The sequence below is a fragment of the Aethalodelphis obliquidens genome, unplaced genomic scaffold, assembly GCF_003676395.1.
Source record: "Aethalodelphis obliquidens isolate GAN/ISIS:26980383/991018 unplaced genomic scaffold, ASM367639v1 scaffold43, whole genome shotgun sequence".
NCBI classification, from domain to species: Eukaryota; Metazoa; Chordata; class Mammalia; order Artiodactyla; family Delphinidae; genus Aethalodelphis; species Aethalodelphis obliquidens.
Window position 1 is genome coordinate 11816205 of NW_020837987.1, and position 24178 is coordinate 11840382.

At 53.7% G+C, this 24178-nt stretch overlaps 2 protein-coding genes across 6 annotated transcripts; both read right to left on the reverse strand.

Moving 5' to 3' along the window:
• Positions 1-130: 130 nt before the first annotated feature.
• DMWD (DM1 locus, WD repeat containing) lies at positions 131-7209 on the reverse strand. 5 transcript variants are annotated; one of them, XM_027079901.1, is made up of 6 exons: positions 6694-7209; positions 5269-5451; positions 1919-3187; positions 1057-1131; positions 873-936; positions 131-683 (listed from the first exon to the last, which is right to left on the reverse strand). In XM_027079901.1, the coding sequence occupies exons 1-5, from the start codon at positions 7135-7137 to the stop codon at positions 910-912; spliced, it is 1998 nt and encodes a 665-aa protein (XP_026935702.1). In that variant the 5' UTR covers positions 7138-7209; the 3' UTR covers positions 131-683; positions 873-909. The 5 variants fall into 5 exon arrangements, 4 of the variants coding, with proteins under 4 accessions (XP_026935702.1, XP_026935704.1, XP_026935701.1 ...); XR_003427435.1 differs by having other exon boundaries at positions 873-1131; XM_027079903.1 differs by lacking the exon at positions 1057-1131.
• Positions 7210-9162: 1953 nt separating this feature from the next.
• RSPH6A (radial spoke head 6 homolog A) lies at positions 9163-24169 on the reverse strand. Its single transcript, XM_027079912.1, has 6 exons — positions 23293-24169; positions 20621-20855; positions 14705-15463; positions 13235-13376; positions 12342-12459; positions 9163-9546 (listed from the first exon to the last, which is right to left on the reverse strand). The coding sequence occupies exons 1-6, from the start codon at positions 23964-23966 to the stop codon at positions 9324-9326; spliced, it is 2151 nt and encodes a 716-aa protein (XP_026935713.1). The 5' UTR covers positions 23967-24169; the 3' UTR covers positions 9163-9323.
• Between the last annotated feature and the right edge of the window lie 9 nt (positions 24170-24178).

Here is a 24178-nt window from a genome sequence, read left to right on the forward strand (position 1 = left end):
CCTCAAAAGGGGGTCTGGGGGGGAGGCAGGGCCTAGCGCTTCCTCTGGATAAAGTGGACTGATTCTAGGGCTGCATCGAAAGCACCCACACACTTCCTCCATACCTCCGCGGAAGGGAACAGAGACGCTGTGAAAACAGGGAACTTTAGTATAAATAAGAGGTCCTGGGGGACAGCGAGGACCCCAGGGGCTTCCATAATTTAACATTCTTCAAAAGCACAAGTAACAGCAAGGGCAGGGCGGGGGCCAGGGGAGGGATGGGCCACCCCCTGCCCTGCACACAGGACCGAGAGGTGCACTGCAGAGCTGGGGCTCTTGTGGGTGGGGAGTTTCTCCCCCAGGAGTGACCAGTCACATGCTGGGGACAGGGATGAGGCTAACACTGATGTTTCAGAGGAAGGGGTCATTGTACTTGGCAGTGGGTGGGGACAAGGCTGAGGCCACACGGGCCACTACATCCCCCCAGTGTCTGGGTCAGTCTGAGGGACCCTCTGCCCCAAATTTGAGCAGGGAGAGGGACCGGAGCAGTCCATCCGTCACGGTTAGTCTTGTTAATACGTTGATCCATGAGGTCAGCGGGGACGGTTATGCTAGGAGCTGGGGGCATGGGGTGGGGGACCCCGACATCCATGGCTTCACACTACTGTGCCGCTCGGGGAGTTGCCTGGTTGGGAGGAGATGCCCTGGGGAAGATGAGAGCGGAGACAGGAGGGGGTTAGAGACAGCCTGGGGCTCTCACCAGTCCCACGGGGCGGGGGTTGGGGAGGGGGGAAGCCAGCCTGGAGTCCCCCAGGCTGCTGCCACCCTGGCCTTGCCCTTCAATCCACCCCAGACCACCCAGACAGGCCGCTGCTCTAGGCTCAGGAACTTACATCTCAGCTAGCTTCCCTATCCCAGCAGGTGGCACTCTTACACAATTAAAGTCCTCAGGTGATCCTGAGCAAAGAGGATGGGGTAGGGGTGGAGGTAGGGAGGAGAGGGGGAAACTGGGGTCCCCTTCTGACTGCGGAGGGGGTCCTAAGATTCTGGGAGGGAAGAACTTAGGGACAGTCCTACCTCTACCACTGACTTGCTGGGTGACCTGGGCCAACTTCCTTCCCCTGTCTGGGTCTCGGTCTCCTCGTCTGTGAACTAGGGAGATAGAGGGATCTCTTTCAGGACTTACCAGATTCCCCAAATCCCAATGCCCCTGCCTCTGAGACTGTACTTTAAGTTCTAGGGATTCAGGACCCTACAATTCCAAAACTGCTCTTCCAGGGAGCCAGGCACAGCCCTCAGATCTGGCATCCTGGGCCCCAGAGCCCAAACCCTTAGGAGACATCTGAGAACACAGGTCCCAAGTTATAAGGCACCAGGCCCACACTTCACCTTACTAGCACCTTTCTGAACCCCATGGCCTACCCATCTTCAAGCTTCCCTGCCCTAAGAGGTGAGAAAGGTCATAAAGAGGCAGTGACTTGCTCGAGGTCACACGGAGCAGAAGTGCTGGACTGGACCCTGAGCCTGGGATCCCACAGCCCACGCCTCCAGCAGTGGGCTCGGATCCCAAGAGTCTGACACTCAGGCTGGAAGCTGGGTGCACAGGCTCAACCTTGCCCATAGAGCTCAAACTGCAGTATTAATAAAATTTCACCATTCCGTAAGACCTAGCCATGCTGGGCCCACCGGCTGCCCTTCTGATAACTGGCCATGTTCTCCACCACTCCCAGATGTCTCTTATGCCTGACCCTCTCTCTGCTTACCGTTGCTTGCCAAGCGTTCTAGAAGTCACTCTAAGATCTGAGAAGGCTTGTTCCGGGACACAGATTTCCATGGCTTCCCCTCATCCCACACGGCTAGAGGCTGTGATGCTACCAAACCTGTCTGCCAATGCCCGCCTCTGCCTGGGTCCCAGGTGGGCTGGTGTGGGGTGACTCACCACCTTGCCCGGCCGGGCCCAGGTGCAGATGAGGCCCTCCTGGCAGGCGGTGATGATGCAGTCCTCCAGGAAGAGGAGGACCGTGAGCCGCTCCTGGGCGATCTTCTTGCACACGAGCGGCTCGAGCAGCGGCACCTCGTGGATGCGCGGGCACAGCGCGGTGCCCAGCACCTTGGCGGGGTCCAGCCGGCTTCGGGGGGCGGGGCCGCTGGGCTTGTCCCCGCCGCCCCCGCCCCCACTGCCGCCCCGGCTGATGTTGCCCAGGCTGTGGTAGCGCTTGTGCTCTTTCTCGGCCCCCCGGTCCCGCCGCTCCTGCAGCGTGAGCGTGGCAAAGCGGCCGATGCTGAAGGGCGTCCCCGGCTCCGCCGCCGCACCCGGGCCGCCCGCCTTGCCGCTGCCCGCTGGGTGTGGGAGGCTATTGGACCGGGACAGTGAGCGGGGCAGGGGCCCGGGGCCTGGCTCACCACCTCGCGAGCTGCCGGTGGCAGGTGGCGTGGTGCCCGGCGTGCCGGGGAGGGTGCGGGTGCGGGCCAGGGGAGGGTGAGGGTAGAGCACGTCTTCGGTGAGGTCCCACAGGCAGAACTGCGTGTCCTGGCCGGCCGAGCCGAAGCGGTAGGTGATGGAGCCGGCCTTGGGCAGCGGGGAGAGGGGGGCGCCCCCGCCCGAGCCCGTGCCCGCGGCCTCCGGCTCCTCCTCCTCCCCGCCACTCCGCTCCCCGTCGCCACCGGCAGCAGCCGCCTCCTCGGCCCTCGTGGTGTAGGGGTCGAAGGCCACGGCGTTGACCCAGGACTTGTGGCCGTGGCCTCGGGCCACCACGCGGCCCTCGGTGAAGGACCACACGGTGACCAGGTCATCTTCACCACCTGTCACGACGTAGCGCCCGTCGGGGCTCCAGCACACACAGAGCAGGCCCCCGAAGTAGCTCTTCATGAGCCCGCGCAGCAGCATGGAGTCGAAGTGGAAGACGCGCAGGCAGCCGTCCTGGCTGACGCAGGCCAGGTGCCGGCCGTCGGGCGAGAAGGCGAACTCGTTGAGGGGCCCCTCGCCCACCGCCCACTTGGCCAGCGGGTTGCGGGGCGCCTTGCTCTTGGCGGCGTAGACGGCGAAGCCCTCGCCCTGCTTCAGCAGGCTGTACTGCGGTGGGGCCGAGGCGCACGGGTGGCTGACGTTGTACAGGTACAGGTGGCCGCTGGCGTGGGATGCCAGGAACAGGCTCTCTGACTCAGGCAGCCACTTCAGATATGTCACCTTGGTCTTGTCGATAAGCCGCTGCCAGGGGAGAGAGCGGGAGTTGGGAGAGGGCCATCCTCCCGTGGCCCACCTCCTCCCCAGCCTGCTTCCCCGGAGAAGGTCATCGTAAGTGGCCCGGGCCTCCTCGGAGAGGAGGGACTGAGGGAAACGGACAGACACCAGGTTAGGGGAAAGCAGGGGGAGAAGGGCTGTGTGAGGGGAGCGCCGTGGAGCCTCGATGTCCCTTCTTCGGCAGGAGGGCAGTGCTGCCTTCCAGAGAAGTCTCCTCTAACCCCCTCCGCCATCCTTCCCATGTCATGCTTAAGGCAAGATACTGAGCCACGGAGTATCAGCCCCCCAAGGAAGGCATCTCTGTTTATTTCGTTCATTGTTCTAGCCCCAGAGCACGGAGCTGTACCCGCAGGAGGTGCCTGGAAAGTAGTTCCAGGACACCTGAGTGACAACCCCATCCTGGCAGCCACGCATCTTTGCTCCTTTTTGTCCTCACAACTCACCTCCAAACCTGCAAGAAATCCTGTGGGCTTGATCTGCAAAATGTGCCCAGAACCCGATCTCTTCTCACCACCCCCAACTCCAACCACCCTGGTCTCAGCTGCCGTCAGGCCTGCAACGGCCTAACTGACCGGTCTCCACCACCTGGGTCTCTTCTCTGCACAGTTGCCAAAGAGATGCTATTAAAACCTAAGTCAGCAACCGGCACTGTCTCTCCCATTCTGAACACCATGGCAGCCTTTCTCAAGCAGGACTCCGGGGAGAACCAAGCTCTAAAGCCCTTTGGCATCCACCGTCTGTAACAAAGTAACTTCTTTCCCAGATACCCAAGTTGCTTCCCATTCTCCATTCTCTGGAGAATTTAGAAATTAAATCAAATTGTTTCTGTGTTCTTGGCTCCGATGAACCCCAGTGGCGAGAGGCTCTAAAGGCCAAGGTCTTTTCCATGACCTGCCACACCCTACCTCTCCTGGCCCCTCTGAGTTGTTTCTCGGAGCTCATCTACTACCCTCCCTCTCAACACTGCTCTGGCCACACAGCCTTTTTGCTGTCCTGCTTCCGGCATTTGTCCTAGCTGTTCTGTTCCCTCTACTCAGAATGTCCTTTTCTCCAATAATTTGTCTTGCCTCCTTTAGGAATTTATTTCCATGTCACCTTCCATGAGACCTTTCCTAACCTCACCGAGCACTCCCCATTCGCCTTCCCTGCTGGATTTTTCTCCACGACACTCTGACACACAGCCTACTTAGTAATTTGATAACTATCTGTCTCCTCCAGCTAGATAAAAGCTCCACAAAGGCAGGGCCCTCTGTTTTGTTCACCGAGATGTAGTATTCCCAGTGCTTAGAACGATGCCTGGCAAAGAACGAATGCTCAATGAGTATTTTGTGAATGGATGACCTAGTCCACTTTAATCCATTCCGTGTTCCACTCACTCCCCTCTGCCATTCATGCACTCTGTACATTTGAAACACCTTCTCAGAACAGAGAGAAAGAGAAAGAGGACAAGAGTAATTCTGGACACAGATAAGGTCTTTCACTGGCATTTCCCCTTCTGCCAGGTCCACCCAGGACGGAGCAACCTCCATGTATGATTTTACAACAGTCCCGTGAGGTAGGGATGGGAATCCCATTTTGCAGAGGAGAAAAACTGAGGCTAAGGGAGGAACAGTCACTTCCCAAAGCCACACAGCGAGTAGACGGTGCAGCAAAGATTTGAATCCAAAGCCCACAGGGCCCAGAATTTGAAAAGCAAGGGCTGTGGCTTCAAACAAATCCCAACCAGTGAGTAGCTTCAGTTCTCTAATCTGCAAAATGGGTATCACAATCCTAAGCCATTGGCTGATGAAAACTCCAGGAGTAATGTGCTCAGCATCGGGCTAACACAGCACAGGGCCTGGGCACACGAGGTGCAACCGTCGTTATTAGCTATCATCGCAGCAGCTGCTGCCACCCCAGCCTCCATGGCCATCAGTCCCTCCCCCATCTCTCCCTCATCCTGCCCCCTCAGGCCTACGCTGCTTCCCAGGCAGCTGCAGTCTCATGGCAAACAGTGTATGGGTGGGTGGGAACGGGAGCAGTTCTGGGCCCTGGGGGCCCACAATCACCTCCTCATTGAATAGCTTGCTGGTGTCCTTCTTGATGAGATCCAGGTACTGCACTTGACCGGCTGAGAATCCCACCAGCAGGGAGATGGTCTCTGTGGCAGCAGTGAACTGGTTGAAGTCGTGGCAAGTGGGCTGGGTGCCCTTATAGATCCGCTTGTCAATTGGCTTGTTGAGGTCAATGGACTTGGGTGGTGGGAGAAAACGAGTTAATGGCTTCTACCACTGAGAGGAAGGAAGAGGGTGTTGAGGTTGGGGGAAAACCACAAAGAGGAAGCAGGGTTAAATCCCTGAGGGGAGTGGGTAGGTGGATGGGTGAGCGGGGAGGGAAGGGGCAACCACAGACAGGAAGGAGCACCCAAATCACAAACAGAGGAAAAAACCAGGCAGGAAGCTTTGCCCCCTGCCACCACATGAGACCACAGTGCGTCCTCCCCAAAGTTGGACACCCCCAACTTCTGGTACACCCTTGGCCACAGTGTCAGTTTCAGGGCCCCTGTAGTCCCTGAGCTCCAATTCCTTTCTGTAATTTCAGCAACTCCCCTGGGTCTTAGCACCACTATATTCCAAGACCCTCAAAACTCAGGATCATCCAATCCCCAGAATTCTAAAGTCCAATGTCCCATGATTCTCCCCACTTTGGAGTCCTTAAATCTCAGCATCCCCATCACAGTTCAGGGACCCATTAAACCTCATGATCCCCCAAATTTTAGGTGCCTTCATCATCTCTGGGCTCTCAGGATCCCCATCACTTCTGGGGACCACCATAAACTCCAAGGGTCTCGTGTCCTCTGGGACTGACATCACTTTAGAGACACCCATCACACCTGAGGATGTTCCCTCTGGGATCTCATTATCTCCAGATCTCCCATCAGTTCCGAGATTCTCATTTCCTCCAGCACCCTCATTACCTCCAGAACCCCAAGTTTCTCTAGGATCCCATTCACCTTCAGGATCCCTATTACCTCTAAGCCCCCATTACTTCCAGAATCCTCCTCACCTCTGGGCTCCCCAAGTCCCCCCAACACCCCCAGACAGCAATACCCCTGGGCTCTCCATCACTTCTGAGCCTGCATTTCCCATCACCTGCAAAATGCCTGCCAGCCAGCACCTGGGAGCTCCCCATACCATCTCGGATTCCCCATCACCTCCAGAACAGTCGCCATCCCAGGACCCTCACGCATAACCTCGGGATCTCACATGATCTCGAGGTTTCCCAGCACCTCCCAGCACCCAGGGAGCCTCCCATCACCTTTCAGAATCCTGTATTACCTCCAACAATCCTTTCCCCTTAAGATGTCCGTCACATGTAGGATGCCTATCTCAGGGCCCCCTATCATTCAGGGACTCTCCTGTCACTTGTGAATCACCTCAGGGATCCCCATCCTCTCAGCCAGCACCCAGGGCCCCACGATGCGGGCCGCTCACCCGTTGGCTCCCGCGGCGACAGCAGCCCGGGTAGAAATAGAGCTCGCGGCCCAAGTTGAAGCAGACGCGGTCTCCCCCAGCGCCCAGCCCTGCGGGCGTGGCGGGAGGCTCCCCGGCCCCGGCGCCGTCGGGCTCCCCGAGGCGCACGAGGCTGAGGCGCACCGCAGGCAGCGCGGGCCCGGGCCCTGGGCCTGCGGGCGGAGGGGACGGCGCGGCGCCCGCAGCACCGGGGCCGGAGGTGGAGGCAGGGCCGGGCAGGGGCTGCTGCGGCGGCTGGGGTGGCGCCGGGGTCTGGGAGGAAGCCGGACCCGACCTGCGAGCGGCGCCGTCGCCGGGGAGCAGCTTGTAGAAGCCCTCGCGGGTGCGGAACTGCGACTTGATCTCCGCACAATCCCCCATTGCAGCGCCGGGGCCCGAGCCGCCCTCCGCGCCGCCCGCCGCCATCTTGGGCGACCCCCACCCCAGCCCAGGGCCCCGCTAGTGCCGGACAGCCGCCTGCCGCCGGGCCCCCTGCCGGAAGCCGTGGATCCGCACCGGAAGAGGTGGTGTCGTCGCCCGGGCAACGCCTCTTCGATTGGCAACAGGGTAGGGAGGCGGGACGAGCTCCAGCCGTCGCTCCGGTAACGGTTCTGGACTGAAGGCGGGGCTACAAGATGGGCGCGGCCTTCGTGCCTGCGGCCGACGTGGTTGGCTGTGGGGGCGGGCCCCGTAGGGAAAGGGGCGTGGCCATCAAAAGAGCACAGGTCCCTAGCAACGGCGCTCTGGGAACCGTTTGCCTAGCAACGGGAGTACCCTCAAGAGAAGGCCTCATCCAAACCTTGTCCTTCCCATGACGTCACAGATGACTCCAGGTGACCCTGGAGTCTCCCGAAGACTCCCAACATACACCCTCCGGTGTTTCCCACTTACATCTTAAAGTCCCAGACTGGCCACAGCATCTCCAACCATTCCTCCCCACCCTAGATGATCCCGCAAATCCCACTGATCTCCATTGCCTCCATAAAACTCCAAGGACTTCATCTAACCCACTACTGATTAATACTAACACCAAACATCTCCACATTTCCCACCAACCTCCTATGTATCTCCATAACTCCACAATCTTCAACAATCTCACTCGGTCCTCCGACACCCACCAAAATTTTATTGATCACTGCAATGTCCCCAGTGTCCCAATAATCCACTAGTAACCCGAAATCTCTTCCTGATCCCATCAGCTCCCTGATAGCCAGTGCCCCTCACTTCTTCTGACACCACCCTGCCCCCATCACAGATCTTCCTAGACCCACTTATTCAATTGCCTCCCAGATTTCTCACTGGAATGTCCCAGAAGAATCTCACACTCAACAAGTCCTGCAATGAAATTAACATCTTGGGCTTCCCTGGTGGCGCAGTGGTTGAGAGTCCGTCTGCCAATGCAGGGGACACGGGTTCGTGCCCCGGTCCGGGAGCAGCTGGGCCCGTGAGCCATGGCCGCTGAGCCTGCGCGTCCAGAGCCTGTGCTCCGCAGCGGGAGAGGCCACAACAGTGAGAGGCCCGCGTAACGCAAAAAAAAAAAAATTGACATCTTACTCCAAATCCTGCTCCTCTCCTGTGTCCTCATTTTAGGGCTGGCACTGACATCCCCTCCAGTCACCAGGCTGCAGAACTCAGTGTCTCCCTAGACTTCTGCTATTTCCCTTCACTCCCTGATTCCAGTCCCCAAGTCTTTTGCATTCTGTCACCTGAATTCCTCTGTTCCAGTCCATTCCTCTGTGCAGCCCTGGTCTAAACTCCTCCTCTCCTGCTTGGGCCCTCCCTGTATGAGCCTTGTCTCTGCTCTCCCAGACTCCTGTCTCACCCCTCTATCTGCCCTCCACTTGGCATCTAGAGAGGTCTTTCTAAAGCATGATAATGATCAGGACCCTGCCCTGTTCAAAGCCCATCGGTGGCCTCCCTAGGGTTCTCAGGACAAAGTTCAGCCCTGGGTAATCTGTTCCTGCCAACCTCTCTTTCCAGCCTCATTTCTCACCACTGACTCCTCACACCATGTCCCAAAAATGAGGTTTGAGAATCTACCCCAACACAACACACTCTCTCTTGCCCTTGGGTCTTTGAATGCCCTGTTCCCTCTGCTTGGAATGGCCTACCACTCTGTTTTTGACCATTTATGAGCCACCTCGGGAGCTCTGTCAGTCCTCTGGGCTCCCCTATCTGGGTTGTCATTGTCTAGGGAATGTGTCTGTCTCTCCTGTAGAGTGTGAGCCCCTGGAAAGCAGATCTGGGGCCACTGGGTCAACGCTGTGTTCCCAGCACAGGGCTGGGTTGACCTGGGGCACTTCAAGAGTTGTTTGATGGCCCGATGAATGAATAAATGAACAGATGGGAGAGACTATGCCGGGCAATGTCTGTGTTCCTAGCAAAGTGCCACTGTCCTGACTTGGAGGCCATGTCAACAACTGTGGTGAACAAATGAATGAGTGACTCGGCTGGAATGCCCTGAGGAAATTTTATTTAGAGCAGCTGCCTTCCTCTTCTACCCCTGCCCTCTAGGGGCAGGAAGCAAACCAACAATGAAAAAAAACCAAGCTAAAACTGTGTATAAGGGAAAACCTGTTATCTACCTGCTTGAGGAAGGGGGCTATGGGGCCTCAGTCATCCTGGCCCTCATCCTCCTCTTCCTCCTCTTCCTCCTCTTCCTCTTCCTCTTCCTCCGCGGCCGCCAGGGCCTGCTCCTCCTCCACCGTGGGGTCGCTCATCTCCACGATCTCCAGGCCGCTGGGGTACTCTTGCTGAACAGGGGCTGGCAGGGACGGGTTGAAATTCTCAGGACTGTACTTGTGGCCCCAGCCGATGTAGATGTTCTCAAACTTCCTGGAGGGGCAGAGAGATGCTGGGAAATCCTCCCTGAAAGACCCCAGCCTGGACTTTTGTTAAAGGTGGGACCCAGCCTAGGCATGGCATGCCTGCAAAGTTATGTGTGGTAGAGTGGAATGTGCCCACCAGGTTTCTCCGTTCATTGGTTCTTTCAGGATTCACTTAGCACTTACTAAGTGCCAGGTCTTGTCTAGAGCCGCACTGTCTAACAGCACATGTAGCTGTTGGGCACCTGAAATGTGGTGAGACTGAAGAACTGAATTTCTAATTTTATTTAATTTTCAAATTTCACTTGTGGATTCTTCTTTGACCCATTGATTATTTAGGACTCTGTGGTTTAATTTCTACATACCTGTGAGTTGCCCACATTTCCTTCTTTTACTGATTTCTAATTTCATTCCAGTGTGGTAAGAGAAGAAATTTTATATGATCAATCCTTTTAAATTTATTAAGACTTGTTTTATGGCTTAGCATTTGGTCTATCCTGGAGAATGTTCTATACACACTTGAAAAGAATGTGTGTTCTACTGTTGTTGGAGAGGATTTTATTTAATTTTAATTCACTTAAATTTAAACAATAAAACTGATACTTCATTTATTGGAAGACATCTAAGTATGTCTGGGACAACCTGGGTACAGGAATCTACTTTTTCAACTGTAAGTGTTGTGAAATCTGAATACAGGTCAAGTATTTCTTTTTTTTTTTTTTTTTTCAGGTCAAGTATTTCTGATGAAAATTTAGTACCCGAATTGAGATGTACTGTGAGTGTAAACTTCACCCCAGATTCTGAAGATTGCGTATGAAAAAAAGAGTGTAAACTAGCTCGTTAATAATTTTTACATTATTGATTTCATGTTGTAATGAGAATGTTTAGGATATTTGGGGTTAAATACATTATTACATTTTTGTTTATATTGACCAGCACTGGTCTAGATATGGGAACCTAGCAGTGAACAAATTAGACAAGAATCCCTGCTGTGGGGCCTACATTCTAGAGAGAGGAGACTGACAATAAACAGGAGCATAATTGGTTGCATCCCAGGCCCACCAATTCACCTCTCCCCAGAATTTTAATGGGAGAAGGAAAGAGGAGTAGATGGGGGGAAAGGGAGCGGACTAAGAGACAGGGAGAGAAGCAGAGAGTTTGCCACGGGGAGCAGTTTGGATTTGACCTTATTTTCATAGCCTTGCTCTTCCCTCGAGAATCATTTTCCTCTGGGTCTTCCTCGGAACCTTCAAATACACTGCTTCCTTGGAAGCCCCTGACCTCTGCCAGCCCCGGTTCCTGGGTCCAGGAACCAGCAGCCTCACCCAGGAGGTTGTGCTTGCTAGGAAGGCAGAGTCTTGTGCTCCAATCCAGACCCAGGCGATCAGAACCTGAGCTTTAACCAGAGCCCCTGGTGAGTCCTACCCATTCACAGTTTGGGAAGCTCTGGTCTAGAATGTCCATCTGCCTGCTTTTCGCCTAGTTACTTCTTTTTTTCCCCCAAAGATTTCCGATCAAGGCTGCTTTTCTCAGCCTTGAATCCTTCCTTGATCCCCTCAAGACATGACAGGTATGAGCTGTCATTGGTCCCTCCACTCTCCCTAGTGGTACTTCTCTTAGTTTGTAACAGGATATTTCAGGGGGGTAAGGGGGTGAGGGAGGGTGAGGCTCGATGCACATCTAACACCTATGCTTCCTCTGCCTGCTCCCAGAGTAGGATCCATGTCTGCTTTTTCAACAAAGTACTTGGGGCCCAGCGTACAGCTGGTAAACGGTGACATTCAAGAGTCTTTTATAAGGAAGAAAAGTGGCGAGATGGATGCATGGTTGGGTGGTGGATGGGAGGGTGGATGGGTGGTTGGGTAAGTGGGGGTTGGAGGATGGGTGGGTGAGTGGAGCTCCAAGTTTGGATCCTTTGCTTTCAGAGGGATGCTGGCAAGTTAGGGTGTGGCCAGAAGAAGGGCTCTGGCAAAAGCAAGCATACCTCTTCCATGCTTCTGGAGGCGAAAAAGACATTGTCAAGAATGTGGTTAAATTATCAAGATGATGTAAACTCCCACCTTGACTGTGAAGCATAGCATCGAATACAGTGCAGGCTGTTCACTGATATGGAGAAGGAAAAGCTATGAAAAACCGTCATGCCATCTGCTGGACAGATCCGGTAAGTGCATGCCCTGTGGCTGCAGGCTACGCTCTCTAGTGGCTGAGCAGAAAAGCTGGGATGGTGCCTGGTGAGAGGCTGAGGGACTTGTCTCGAGTGTGTAGCCGAGGTGGGAGGATGTGGGAGTGACTTCCACCTGCCAATCTTTTGGGAACAGCTGGTGGGGGATCCTGGTGGGGAAGATCTGTGCCCTTAGAGAAAAGATCCTTCAGATTGGAAGAACTGTGGAGGAGACTCAGGGAAGGAGTTAGCTTTCCCAGAGATGAGACTCTGCCCATCAAGGCCACCCCAAAGGGGACATCTGAGTCCTGTCTGGCTCCATGCCTCAAACAGCAGGAAAGCCTGGGCCAAGGGGCCAAGGTATCCATGTTTGAATACTGCACAGGCAGTGTGATCCCTGAGTTAGTCCCTTCCCCTTCCTGACCTTCCATTGTTTCATCCCAGGGGCTCACACACTTGGTATGGGATTTCTCATTTTAGCCCTAGTGGGACCCCTGGGAGCTGAGTGAGGAGGTTAGCCCCTGGGGGCTTCCTGAAGGGAGCTGTCCCAATCTCTGCCCACCCTGGTGAGTTGCCCCACCCGGCCTGGCTCTGATGATGTTGTAGCAGCGCCCTCTGCTGGGAGGCACTAGGCGAAGACCTACTTGCCACTGGCATAGGCATAGGCCCCCGGCCAGAGATTGGAGCGCACGACAGCCACGGAGTACTGTGGGCTGAGGCTGCAGGACAGGCGGGCGGTCCAGGGTGACATGTGCATGATTTCTGTGGGGGAGCAGAGAGCACCAGGTAGGTCAGAGGCTAGGCTGCAGCTCCCCCTGCCCTGCACAGCCCCCTGGAGGGAAGGTAGAGAGGAGGAAGAGAGGGAGCAAAGAGGGAGGACAAGGAAGGGCCTGTGGGGCCAACAGCATTGGTTTCAATGTAACCCGGGCTCTGACCACTCTCTCACCGTGTGGCCCTAGGAAGCCACTACTCCTGTCTGAGCCTCAGTGACCGCACCCGGGAAAGGAGGCACTTATCTCACCTCCTTTGTAGGGTGGCAGTGAGCCCTGAGGCCCCGACAGGGGAGCTACTGTGATTCTCCTTCAAGGTTGGCCATCAGTTTGGACCAGGGATCAGAGGACAGGGCACAGGCTCCAGGCTCATGGAAATCGGGGTCCACACCCAGACTCTGTTCACTCGCCCACTCTCAGCCTCTCCTTTCTTCCTTCAGATGCCTGAGATCCCCACCTCAGGAAATTCTTGTCCAGTCTTCCAAAATCCAGCTCAAGTCCTGCCTCCTCTGGGGAGGCCTCCCTAGCTATCTCTCCCCCTCCCCAAACCCATATGGGACTCGAAAGACCATATGTCACCATCTGGACCACTGCCACGTGCCAGACAAGGTTCACATGATGGACACATTCCTATAACCCCATGGGATGCCCATTTTATAGATGAGAACACAACCAAAGCTCACAGAGGTGCCCCCCGCCACCAGTCTCGCTGCCCCTCCCTTTCTCCCAGTCTCCACCAGAGCTGCGTGTGAAGTGGGGGCTGTTACCTGCATCTTCTGAGAGTGGCGTCAGCAGCGGGGGCCCGACCTCCTGCCCCGCCTCGTCCATCCCCTCATCTGCTTTCTCTTCCTCCTCCCCCAGCTCCTCCTCCTCCGTCTTCTGCAAAGGGTTCACCCAAGTGCAGCGGCCCTGGAGGTGGGGAGGAGGTCAGGTGCTACCCCCAGGGCACAGAGTCTGGCCTGTACTCTGGGAGGAGGTGAAGGACCAGGCAAGGATACTAGGGACGGGTCCTGTTCTCAGAGACCCAGAAGTGGGTAGAAGGACAAGGTTAGTCGCACAGGTAGGAGGTGAGGGGAGAATGGGCTGAGAGCTGCAGCAGTGAGATGGGGACTCCTGCCTCTCTCAGGTTCTGTGGCCTCCATTTGTGCATCCTTTCATCCATTCATTTACTGTATATTTAAGGAGCACCTACCATATACAGGCACTGCTCTCAGTGCTAGATATGTGTCCTTGAGAAAAGAGACCACCCCCGATGTCTGCCCTTGTGGAGTTGACATTTGGCAGCCCAAATGATCTTCTGTTTGCTCATCTGTGAAATAGGGGTGTCATGGGTGCCTCTCTCATTGGATTGTTGCTGGGTTGCAGGAGGTACTAAATGTTTGTTGAATGAATGAGTGAACCTAAGTGCAGAGCATGTAGCAGACTTCAGTTTCAGCAACTATGAAATGCAAATGACCATTGTACCCATCTCAGAAGCAGTTATTTGGATTCAATAAAACATTGTGGAGTCAATCAATGTTTATTGAATAAATAAATGAATAAAAAGTTCCTAGCACACAGCAGGTGCTGCCTTGAGTGAATAAATGTATGTAAAGTTCAGACACACTAGGCATTCAATAAATGCAGGTCCACCATCTCTTAACCACAATTCTGAAATCTGAAAAGCTTTGAAAACCAAAAGTTTTTCCATAAGTCATTTGGCAGAAACCCTGACCTGAGTGATCAGAAGCTCTTCAGTTTTGCTGCAGAAATAATGATGCCTTTGAATACGGGCTGCAGCCCCAGCCCCTGCTTGAGATGTTGCGTAATACGTAGTATGTGCACTGTGTCACTTTTTTAGTGTGTGTCACCTTTATTTTATTTTTTTAAAGTACTTTTATTTTTCTAAGTACTATTTTTTTGGCCGCACCAGGAGTCTTGTGGGATCTCAGTTCCCCAACCAGGGATCAAACCCGGGCACCCCCCTCCGGAAGTGAAAGCACTGAGTCCTAACCACTGGACCACCGGGGGAATTCCTGTCACCTTTTTAAAATCTGAAAAATTCAGAATTCCAAGGTGCATCTGGCCCCAAAGGTTTCTTACAGGGGACTGTCAACCAGTATCTGTTGAATGAACGAAGGAATGGATGAATGAATATTACTGAGCACGAGGCCTAGCTGCCGAGCAGGTGCTTGCTGTCTTATTTTGGAGTCACACCTGGTGCTACGACCGCGGGGAGGCTGGAGTCTGGCCCTCACCTGTGGCAGGATGTGCTGCGTATGATGCACCCAGTTGGCCATGGAGTCCACCAACTCGAGGACTGGGATGCCCTCAAAGTCGGGGTTCTCCTCGTAAGAGTCGCGCCTGGCACCGCCCTCCTCCTCCTCGTCGCCCTCCTCCTCGCTGAACTGGTAGAAGCCGAGGGGGCTGATCTGTGTGGCGGCCGAGATGCGGGCGATCTGGGCCCTCAGGTAGTTGGCCTCGTTGCCCGGGAAGGGCGGGTAGCTGATGACCGGCGCGTCCAGGAAGCCAGTGAAGAACTTCTTGATCTTGCGGGCCTGCACGATCTGGATCGGCGTGACGTGGGGCAGCCTCACCCACAGCTGGCCCGGCTCGTTGCACACGAAATACAGGTACTTGTTGGCGCCATTTCGGCTCTCTTCCTTGGGGACGACGGGCGGCGGCTTCCACGTGGGCTTGGGGATGACGTCGGCGGCCTTCTCCTCGCCCTCTTCGCCCTCGTCGCTCTCCTCCTCGGCGTGCTCCTCCATGACCTCGCCGCCCTCCATCGTCTCCTCCACCTCCTCCTCGCCCTCCCGGAATTCCACCTCAGCCACCAGGTAGTTGCGACTGAGCCCCAGGATCTTGCCCCAGAAGCGGCAGGTTTGGATGGGCTGCTGCCCCACTAGCTGCTTCAGGGCCATGAAGATGCGGAAGCTCTCGTCTGAGCTTAGGCCCACGCCGGCCTGTTCGAGGTAGAAGGCCTTCTCCATGATGTTGGGCACGGCAGTCCCAGCCTGCAGAGGGCGGGGCGGAAGGCAGAGGGAACCAGGCTGAAGCCCTGCTCCCCAGCCTGACTTTTCTAGAGTCTACAGAGTGAAACGACTCTGTAACCCAGTTGCTCATGCCACCGTTTCTGGCCACTGAGATGTAGGGATAAGTGTGCCAAGGAACGATGATGCCTAAATTGTACAGTTGATGTAAAAGATTTGGGGACAAGCATCCTGAGGTTTTTCCTAAAGGTATACACTGCATTCCCATTTTCTTACAAGCTCCATTTGTGAACAACACAGTATTAAAAGGAACAATTACTGCATCCTCTTCCTATGTCTGCCAGACTGCTTCGTTGTTCACAAATGCCTGAAGTTCCTGTCCACAGGAGGATTATATGTTCCCACCCCCACCCCACTGCATTCAGGAGTGGCCATGTCACTTGTTCTGACCATTTGAAATGGCAGTGAAAGGGACACGGGTCATACCCAGGCAGGAGCTGTAAGAAGCAACGTGCGTTGTGCTCTGCCTTCTTTTTCCTGCTCTGCAACTGTGGAAGCCTGTGTTACAGTGGCACTTCCATCACCCTCCAGCTCAAGGGTCTGATAAGCCAAGCCCCCTTGCCAAGCCTGGATGGGCAGGTAGTGTGAGTGAGAAATAAACTGTGTGGTGTTAAGTCACTGAGATTGTGTGGCTGTTTGTTTGGGTTTTTTTAATGTTTATTTATTCTATTTTATTTTTTGGCTGCATTGGGTCTTCGTTGCTGCATGCGGGCTTTTCTCTGGTTGCAGCGAGTGGGGGCTACTTTTCCTTGTGGTGCCTGGGCTTCTCATTGCAGTGGCTTCTCTTGTTGCAGATCATGGGCTTCAGTAGTTGTGGCTCGCGGGCTCTAGAGCGCAGGCTCAGTAGCTGTGGCACACGGGCTTAGTTGCTTTGCGGGATGTGGGATCTTCCCAGACCAGGGTTCAAACCCATGTCCCCTGCATTGGCAGGCGGATTCTTAACAACTGCGCCACCAGGGAAGCCCAGGCTGTTTGTTATCTCAGCTTGAAACGGCACGCCCTGACTAATGCTCTATAGGAGGAGAATTGTTATTTTGAAAGGGATTCTGGCAGTTGCCCTCAATCTTTTTTTTTTCCTTTTTGTCATGCAGTCCAGCTTGTGGGATTTTAGGTCCCCGACCAGGGATTGAACCCACGCCCCGTGCAGTGGAAGTGTGAAGTCCTAACCACTGGACCACCAGGGAATTCCCTGCCCTCAATCTTAAACGCAGTGCAAAAGCTTGTCTGCCTAGGGGACTTTCATGGTGGCACAGTGGATAAGACTCCGTGCTCCCAATGCAGGGGGCCCGGGTTTGATCCCTGGTCAGGGAAGTAGATCCCACATGCATGCCACGACCAAGGGTTCACATGCCACAACTAAGGAGCCCACATGCCACAATTAAAGGAGCCGGCGAGCCGCAACTAAGGATTCCTGGAGCTGCAATTAAGAAGCCTGCCTGCCACAACTAAGACCCCATGCAACCAAATAAATAAATAAAGCTTGTCTGCCTAATTGATATTGACACCAGCAACTCAGGGACAGGGTCAAAACTTAATCCCAAGACTCACTGTGCTGCCAGCAGGGAAGATAAGGGAATGAGCATGGAAAACTCTCTTTGGGGTGTGTGCCTGGCCCATGAGCCAATGGCCATCACCCTCTTTCTGGTAATGTCTTCCACCCACTTGGCAATGGAGTGGCCTCACCAACCGTGATTAAGTGATATCACCCAGCCTTCTGGCCACTGGTGATTGGAGCAAGTGAGGACTAATGCTCCAAAGTGGCAGGTCAGGCTCTCCTTCTCTACCTCTGCAATTTGTAACTGGGTGGAGAGAAAGTACATCTGGAGTCTCCCTGCCTAGAAATTACTTCTTTGGGATGGCTGGGTTTAAACCCAGGTTGGTCTGCCTCCAGAGGTCATATTCTTAGTCCCTACTCCTTAATTCCTCTATTAACTATGGTCAGAATCTTCCTTCCTCTTTCTTTCTCCCAGTTTCCAGGAAGATCCTATCTATGATCTGGGAGAAAAGATTTCCTAGTGGCAAGTAGATGAATTAAAAAAAAAAAATTCAGGAACTGTGGGGCAGCTGTATGCTGCCGTGTGAGGAGGTAGGGGAGAGAGAGGAGCAGAGGTGAGATATGGGCACTGAGATCCCTGAATACCAGCTTGGCCTGGGGCCCAGCTACATTCCTGCCCTTGGGTTTGACGGCACACGGCACCGTCCTCAACCCCCTTCTCCACTGCTTGCCTTCTCCAGTCACTTTCTCAGAGCCCCTTGCAGTCAAGGGATAGTTATGTGACCCAATCTGGCCAATAAGATGCAAGCAGAGGTTTTCTGAGGTGCTCCTGGGAAACTTTTGCTCTCCTGATGTATGTATGTATGTATGTATGTATTTATTTATTTGGAGGGCCACACTGCATGGCTTGCGGGATCTTAGTTCCCCAAGCAGGGATTGAACCTGTACCTTCAGCAGTGAAAGGGCAGAGTCCTGACCACTGGACCGCCAGGGAATTCCCTTGCTCCCCTTGTTTAAAAAAATAAAGGGGGAGGGAATTCCCTGGTAGTCCAGTGGTTAGGACTCAGCGCTTCCACTGCTGTGGCCTGGGTTCAATCCCTGATTGGGGAACTAATATCCCACAATCCCGCAAGCCACATGGCTCAGCCAAAAAAAAGAAAGAAAGGAAGGAAGGAAGGAAGGAAGGAAGGAAGGAAGGAAGGAAGGAAGGAAGGAAGGAAGGGAGAGAATTTATTTTTCTTATGTTTTGGTCATGCCGCACGGCATGTGGGATCTTAGTTCCCTGACCAGGCATCTAACCTGAGCCCCCTGCAGTGGAAATGGAGTCTTAACCACTGAACTGCCAGGGAATTCCCCAGAAATAGGATTTCTAACCAGGCTTCTATGATGCTGAAAACGGCTTTCTTGGTTTGGGTGGAGTGGAGGGGAGGGATGAGGGAAGAAAACCCTCAGTGCCCCTTCACTGCGGAGCCAACTTACCAGCTCCAGACGGCTTGCACCTATTAGGTGTGAGAAAAACTATCTCGTCTAAGCCACTTGTCTTCATTTCTGCGACAACTATTTCCTGTCTTAAAGTGATCTGTGTTGCCAAACAAGTACAAGAATAACACTAAAGTTAGTTTAAAACTATAAATGTGGGCTTCCCTGGTGGCGCAGTGGTTGAGAGTCTGCCTGCCGATGCAGGGGACACGGGTTCATGCCCCGGCCCGGGAGGATCCCACGTGCCGCGGAGCGGCTGGGCCCGTGAGCCATGGCCGCTGAGCCTGCGCGTCTGGAGCCTGTGCTCCGCAACGGGAGAGGCCACAACAGTGAGAGGCCCGCGTACCGCAAAAAAAAAAACAAAAAAAAAAAACTATAAATGTGAGGATAGTCAGGAACTTTTCAAAACAGAGGTGCTGTGATGGGGAGTCTTATGCTACCAAACAGCCAAACCTGCTATGCAGCGGTTGTACACAACAAGCAGGAGAGTCCCAGAGCAGAAAGCCATCTACAGAGCAAGGCACAAAATAGAGACTCCAGAAACAGACTGGAGTCCGTGCCGGTGTAAATAAATGGTAGAGGTGGCATTTTCAAAGCAGGAGAAAGGATGGATTTTTCCATAAATGCTGTTGGGGATCATGGAAGAAACAGAAATTCTTTGCATTTGGAAGATACAGAAAATGAGAGAAATGAGAGCCCTTCCTCCCCTCAGACAGAAAAACAAATACAAAATGCTGAATCATGGATTTGAGTCTCTTCCTAGAAACATGCACAGGCCACAAACGCCCACAATTTTGCCCTTCTACAGACCTCCTCATATTAAAAACTCCAGCTCAAAAAAAAAAACCCCCCAAAACCCCGAAACCAAAACCAAAACCAAAACCAAAACCAAAAAACCTCCAGCTCCAAGTTCTAAGGGGATGGGACCTCTCGGGACCAAGCGTTCGAAGAGGGCGGAGCCTCTCTCAGGATTGAATTTTAAGGGGGCGGAGCCTCACGGGCTGTGGAATTCTAAGCAAGTGGAGCCTCTAGAGGCACAGCGTTCTAAGGAGGCGGGGCCGACAGGGACTTGCGTTAGATAGGGGTGCGACCTGGAGGTGTGGGAGAGGAAGGGTGCAGTTCTAAGGGGGTGCGGCCTCCCAAGGAGAGACTGCTGATCTGAAATTTAAAACCATATTCTCAGGTAAGACTGTTCCTCATGTCTAAGACTTGGATTCCGACCTGCGCTCTGCTCACCCAAGGAAGGGCTCATTCCTTGGTCAGATTGTCGTTTCCAGTTCTCTCACTATCCCACCCCACTGTCGCCAGAATCCTAGAATTTCAGAAGCATAAAACGTGAGCACAGACCAACAGCATCAGCAGAGATGGCAGAGGTGATAGCCCGGGCTTTGGAGGACATAGTCCTGCCTTCCTAGTCCTGTCTTTTCTAGTTTCGAGTCCTCTAAGTCCTTCCTCCACTTGCCTTACAAGGTTGTTTCAGGGAGGAAACGAGCCCATGCTCCTAAAGCTCTTAGCCGGGGTTGGCGGGGGGGGGGGGGGAGGCTAGGAGGTGTCAGAATTACGATAAACAGAGTTCTCAACAAATGTTTCTTAAACGAGTGAAAGAACATTTCAGCCAAATTTTAAGCCGTCGTCCAATGCTGGAAACAGAATCGTGGAATTAAATATTCTGAGGATAGTAGAATGTTCATCAATCATGGGTGGAAGAGTTCTCAGCGGGTCTCAACTTGCAAAAGAGGAAACTGAGTCCCGGGGATAGGAGGCAAATTCAGTGTTGAGAGACTCCAGGAGTCAGTGGGTTTCACAGAAAACATCCACAGAGCAGTTATTTGCAGAAAGGAGTAAGGGATGGTAGGAGAAATCAGCCTCCACCTCCATGTGGCGCTGGAGTCAGCTTTCTACAAAGCAGAGCTGTCCAACCTTTCCTCTGCTTCAAACCCTCCCATGGCGCCCCAGTGGTCTCAGGAGAAAGCCCAAGCCCCTTAGCCTGGCGTTCAAGGACCTCTGTGACCTGGTCCCCAACCCACACTCTGGACTGAAATCGCGTGTGTTTCTGGGTGGTGCTGTGCGCTCCCTCCCCTCCAGGCATTAGCAGGAGCTGTGCCTAAACCCGGGCCACCACCGCTCTTCCCCACCGGTTCACTCACTGCCTCCTCCTCCATCTCCTGTTCGGCCTCGCTGCCGCCGCTCCGGCTGAACAGCACCTTCTGCCTCTCGGCCATCTCATAGGTGGTCTGCAACTCCGGGTCGTCCCGAAGCGTGTCCAACTTGGGGTGGAACCACTCCCACTGAGTGGTGCGGTTCAGCGACTCCAGGAGGAACAAGGGGTCCTCGGGCCGCTGGTTCAGGATCTTGGTCAGTAGGTTCACCAGGTGCTCATACCTGCCTCCGGGAGAGGGGAATGGGAGGTGGGGGACTCAGCTTACTGAGCTTGCTGCTGTGTTTCTGGCCCTGTGCCTGGCTCTGGGGACACAGGGAAGAGAAAAGGTCCCTGCCCTGGTGGAGCTGATGGTCTGGTGATGGAGACATATTAACCGAATGTGCAAAATATATAGTGTGTTGGGGGTGGTAATTTATACGGAGACAAATAAAGCAGGGAATGGGGACTGGGAATGCCAGGGATAGGAGATGGTTTACAATTTTAAATAGGGAGGCCAGGGAGGGGGCATACCATGCGAATATTGGAAGGAAGAGTATTTCAGTCAGAGGGAACAGCATGTGCATAGGCCCTGAGACATTTTATGAGTCTAACATAATCTTGATACCAAAACACAAGGAAACTAGGAGAAAGGAAATTCCATGTCATTCTCATTTAGAAATATAGATGCTGAAATCCTAAGCAAAATATTAGCAAGTGACATCCAGCATTCTCAAAAGGATGACACACCATGATTAAATTTGGTTAAGAACAGGGATGCAAGACTGAACTGATATTAGAAAAACAGGAAAAAATAATTCAGCATATTAACATGTTAAAGGAGATATGTAAGATCACCTCAATAGATGCAGAGAAACTGATAACATTCAACAGCCATTCATAATTTTTAAAAACCTAGCAAACTAGGAATAGAATGTAATATTTTATAATCTTATAAAGGGGAGCCACAAGTAACCTGCAGCACACACCAAACGTAATGGTAAAAGACTGAATATTTCTCCTATGAGATTGGAAATGAAGATGCCTTCTTTCACCACGTCTATATAATACTGCACTGCAGGTCCCAGCCAATGCAATCCGACATGAAAAAGGTAAAAGAATTAGAAAGGAAGAAGCAAAACTGTCATAGTTTGCAGATGATATGGTTGAGAATGGAGTGCAAAGGCCTTGAGCTGAGGGTGTGCCTGGCATGTTGGAGGAACACTGAGGAGGTCTGGAGTAGAGTGAGGAAGAGGGGTTGTGGCAGGAAAGGAGGCCGGAGTGATAACAGTGTCATCATGGCTTCCAATCACCTGAGTCAGGCACTGTGCTGGGCACTTGAGAGCAACGTTGAATTCTCACCACAATCGTACATCTGGGGAACAATTACGATCTCCACTCTCCAGATGAGGAAACTGAGACTTAGAAAAGTTGAGGTCATGAGGTCACACAGTGGTAACACAGCCAGGATTTAAAACCAGGTTGGCCTAATTTCAAAACATGTATGTCTAGCCCTCTTCAGTGTGCAAACCCTTTGGCAGCAGTCCTGGGTGTGGTGGAGGGCCATCATTGAATTGGGAAGGGTAAAGGGGAGTGAGACTTTGGCCAGGGCTTTACAATAAGGGACCTTGAAGCTCCTGAGGGCTGGGTACTATTGGGGAAGAGCTGGAGGTTAATTTTGACTAGATTCTAGGATCTGAGGTAGGAGCTGACTAAAGATGAAGTTTGGGGAGGGAGAAGGGGCTGAATCATATTGGGCCTTGAAGGCTGTTATGAGGAGACTGAACCTTCTCCTGAGGGCACTGGTGAGCCACAGCAGGCTCGGCGCATAGGAGGAATGGGAGTCAGCTTTGTGCTTTAGCAAGACCTGTTACTTCAAACTCTTCTCTCACTTCCTCTCTTCCTCCCCTGGTTCCAGTCACACCAGCCTCCTTGCTGTTCCTCAAACATGGCAAGCTTCAAAGCCTTGAAGCTCACTGTGTTCTATATCTGGATGACTCTCCCTTCAATTACCTGCAAGATGCTCTCCCTTACCTCCTTCAGGTCCCTGATCAAGTGTCACTTCCTCAGAGAGGCCTTCCCGGACCTCACACTATTTAATATCCCCTCCCTATCCCCCTTACTCTGCCTTATTGCTCACCTTAGCTCTTATCATCACCTTATACCTTACTATATTTATTGTCTGCTCTCCCACTAGAGTGTCAGCTTCATGAGGATGTGATAGGGGGCTGAGAGGTGTATTATGACTGCAGCTAAGTGGCCTTGGCAAGTGCCTTCCTCAGGCAGGTAATTTTAGTGGATAAAAGGGCCTCAGGAGCCAAATCACTTGTGTTGAAATCCTGGCTCTGCCACATCTTAGCTGTGTTATTTTGGATATGGGACCTAATTCCTCTGTGTCTGTTTCCTCTCCTGTAAAATAGGAACAAAAGATGTACTAATCTCAGCCATGAGAACCAGATGTTTCTGTGTGAAGTACTGGCACAGTGTCTGGTAAGTAAATGCTAGCTATTGTTAGTATTTATTCCCCGACTCCTAGGCTGAGTTAGAGGCCCCCAGAGTGGTCGCTGGTTCTCAATGAGGAGCAATCTCGTCTGAGACCCCAGGCCTGAGGCAGGGCCTTGCCTGGGTCTTCTCCCTGCCTGGGCCCCTCCCTCTACCCACTCCGGGGGGCCCCTTTCTCACAGGCTGAGGTCGCAATTGACGCTGGTCTGCAGCAGGTAGGCCTTGGCGTTCTGCACGGCCAGCTCTCGAGGTTCTGGCTCAGTCACCTCCATATTGAAGGGCATGAAGCCCGGCTCAGAGGGCGAGAACTGGAGCGCAGGGTCATCCCGTAGGTAGGGCCCATGCTGGGTGTCCTGGCTGAACTGCAGGTCTTCTCTCTGGTACCTGGTGTACTGGCCCAAGAGGTCAGCCCGGGGCTCCTGGTAGGCAGACTCCAGTTGCTGTAATAGGTTGCCTTCGCCCTGCTGTAGCTGCTGCAGCATTAGGCTGGCGTTGTGACTGGCCTGGAGCCTGCCTTCACTCAAGTAAGTTTGGGGCTGTACCTCTGAGGGAAAGCCCGTATTCAGGGAAGGGTATTCAATGCCCCCCCGCTGGGCTTCCTCGGCCTGAAAAATAAAGTTCTCATTTGGGGTCACACTGGCCTCTTGTGACCAGCCCCGGCTGATCTGGTTCGACACCATCTCCTGACTGCCGCGCAGGATCTGAGCGTCAAGCGGTATCTGCTGCACCTCTTCAGGGACTGTGAGCTGGGGCCTAGAGTGTTCCCGACTGCGCCGCCGCTCGGAGACCTGGAAATTCCTAAGGCTGGAGGTCGGCTGAGGAGGGGGCTCAGGGTCAGGTGGTAGGTCTCCCATAGTTCAAAGGGATCGCAGACTTCTAGGAGGAAGGCTTGCAGATAAGCAGGCCAGACCAGTCGCCCGGCTTGTGTGTGTTCGGCAGCCGCTAGGCCAGCGGTGCCGGTTTCTAAGGAGGGACGGGGCGGCCCGTTACTAGGGGAGGGCGCGCGGAGACGCTGGGGCCAAGAAGCTGGTTTCCGCGCAGGCGCAACAGCACGCCAGAAGGGCTT

Bases quoted from the DNA above. Each gene is read 5' to 3' on its own strand.
- DMWD (XM_027079900.1), bottom strand. From the start codon at position 7,137: ATGGCGGCGGGCGGCGCGGAGGGCGGCTCGGGCCCCGGCGCTGCAATG. The intron at 1,132-1,918 runs GTGAGTCACCCC...CTATCTCCCTAG, and splicing joins GGGCCCGGCCGGGCAAGGTG to TTCACAGACGAGGAGACCGA. The intron at 684-1,056 runs GTAGGACTGTCC...CATCTTCCCCAG, and splicing joins CCAGCAAGTCAGTGGTAGAG to GGCATCTCCTCCCAACCAGG.
- RSPH6A (XM_027079912.1), bottom strand. From the start codon at position 23,966: ATGGGAGACCTACCACCTGACCCTGAGCCCCCTCCTCAGCCGACCTCC. The intron at 15,464-20,620 runs GTGAGTGAACCG...CGCCCTCTGCAG, and splicing joins AGGAGATGGAGGAGGAGGCA to GCTGGGACTGCCGTGCCCAA. The intron at 12,460-13,234 runs GTAACAGCCCCC...GCTCCCCCACAG, and splicing joins GCCACTCTCAGAAGATGCAG to AAATCATGCACATGTCACCC.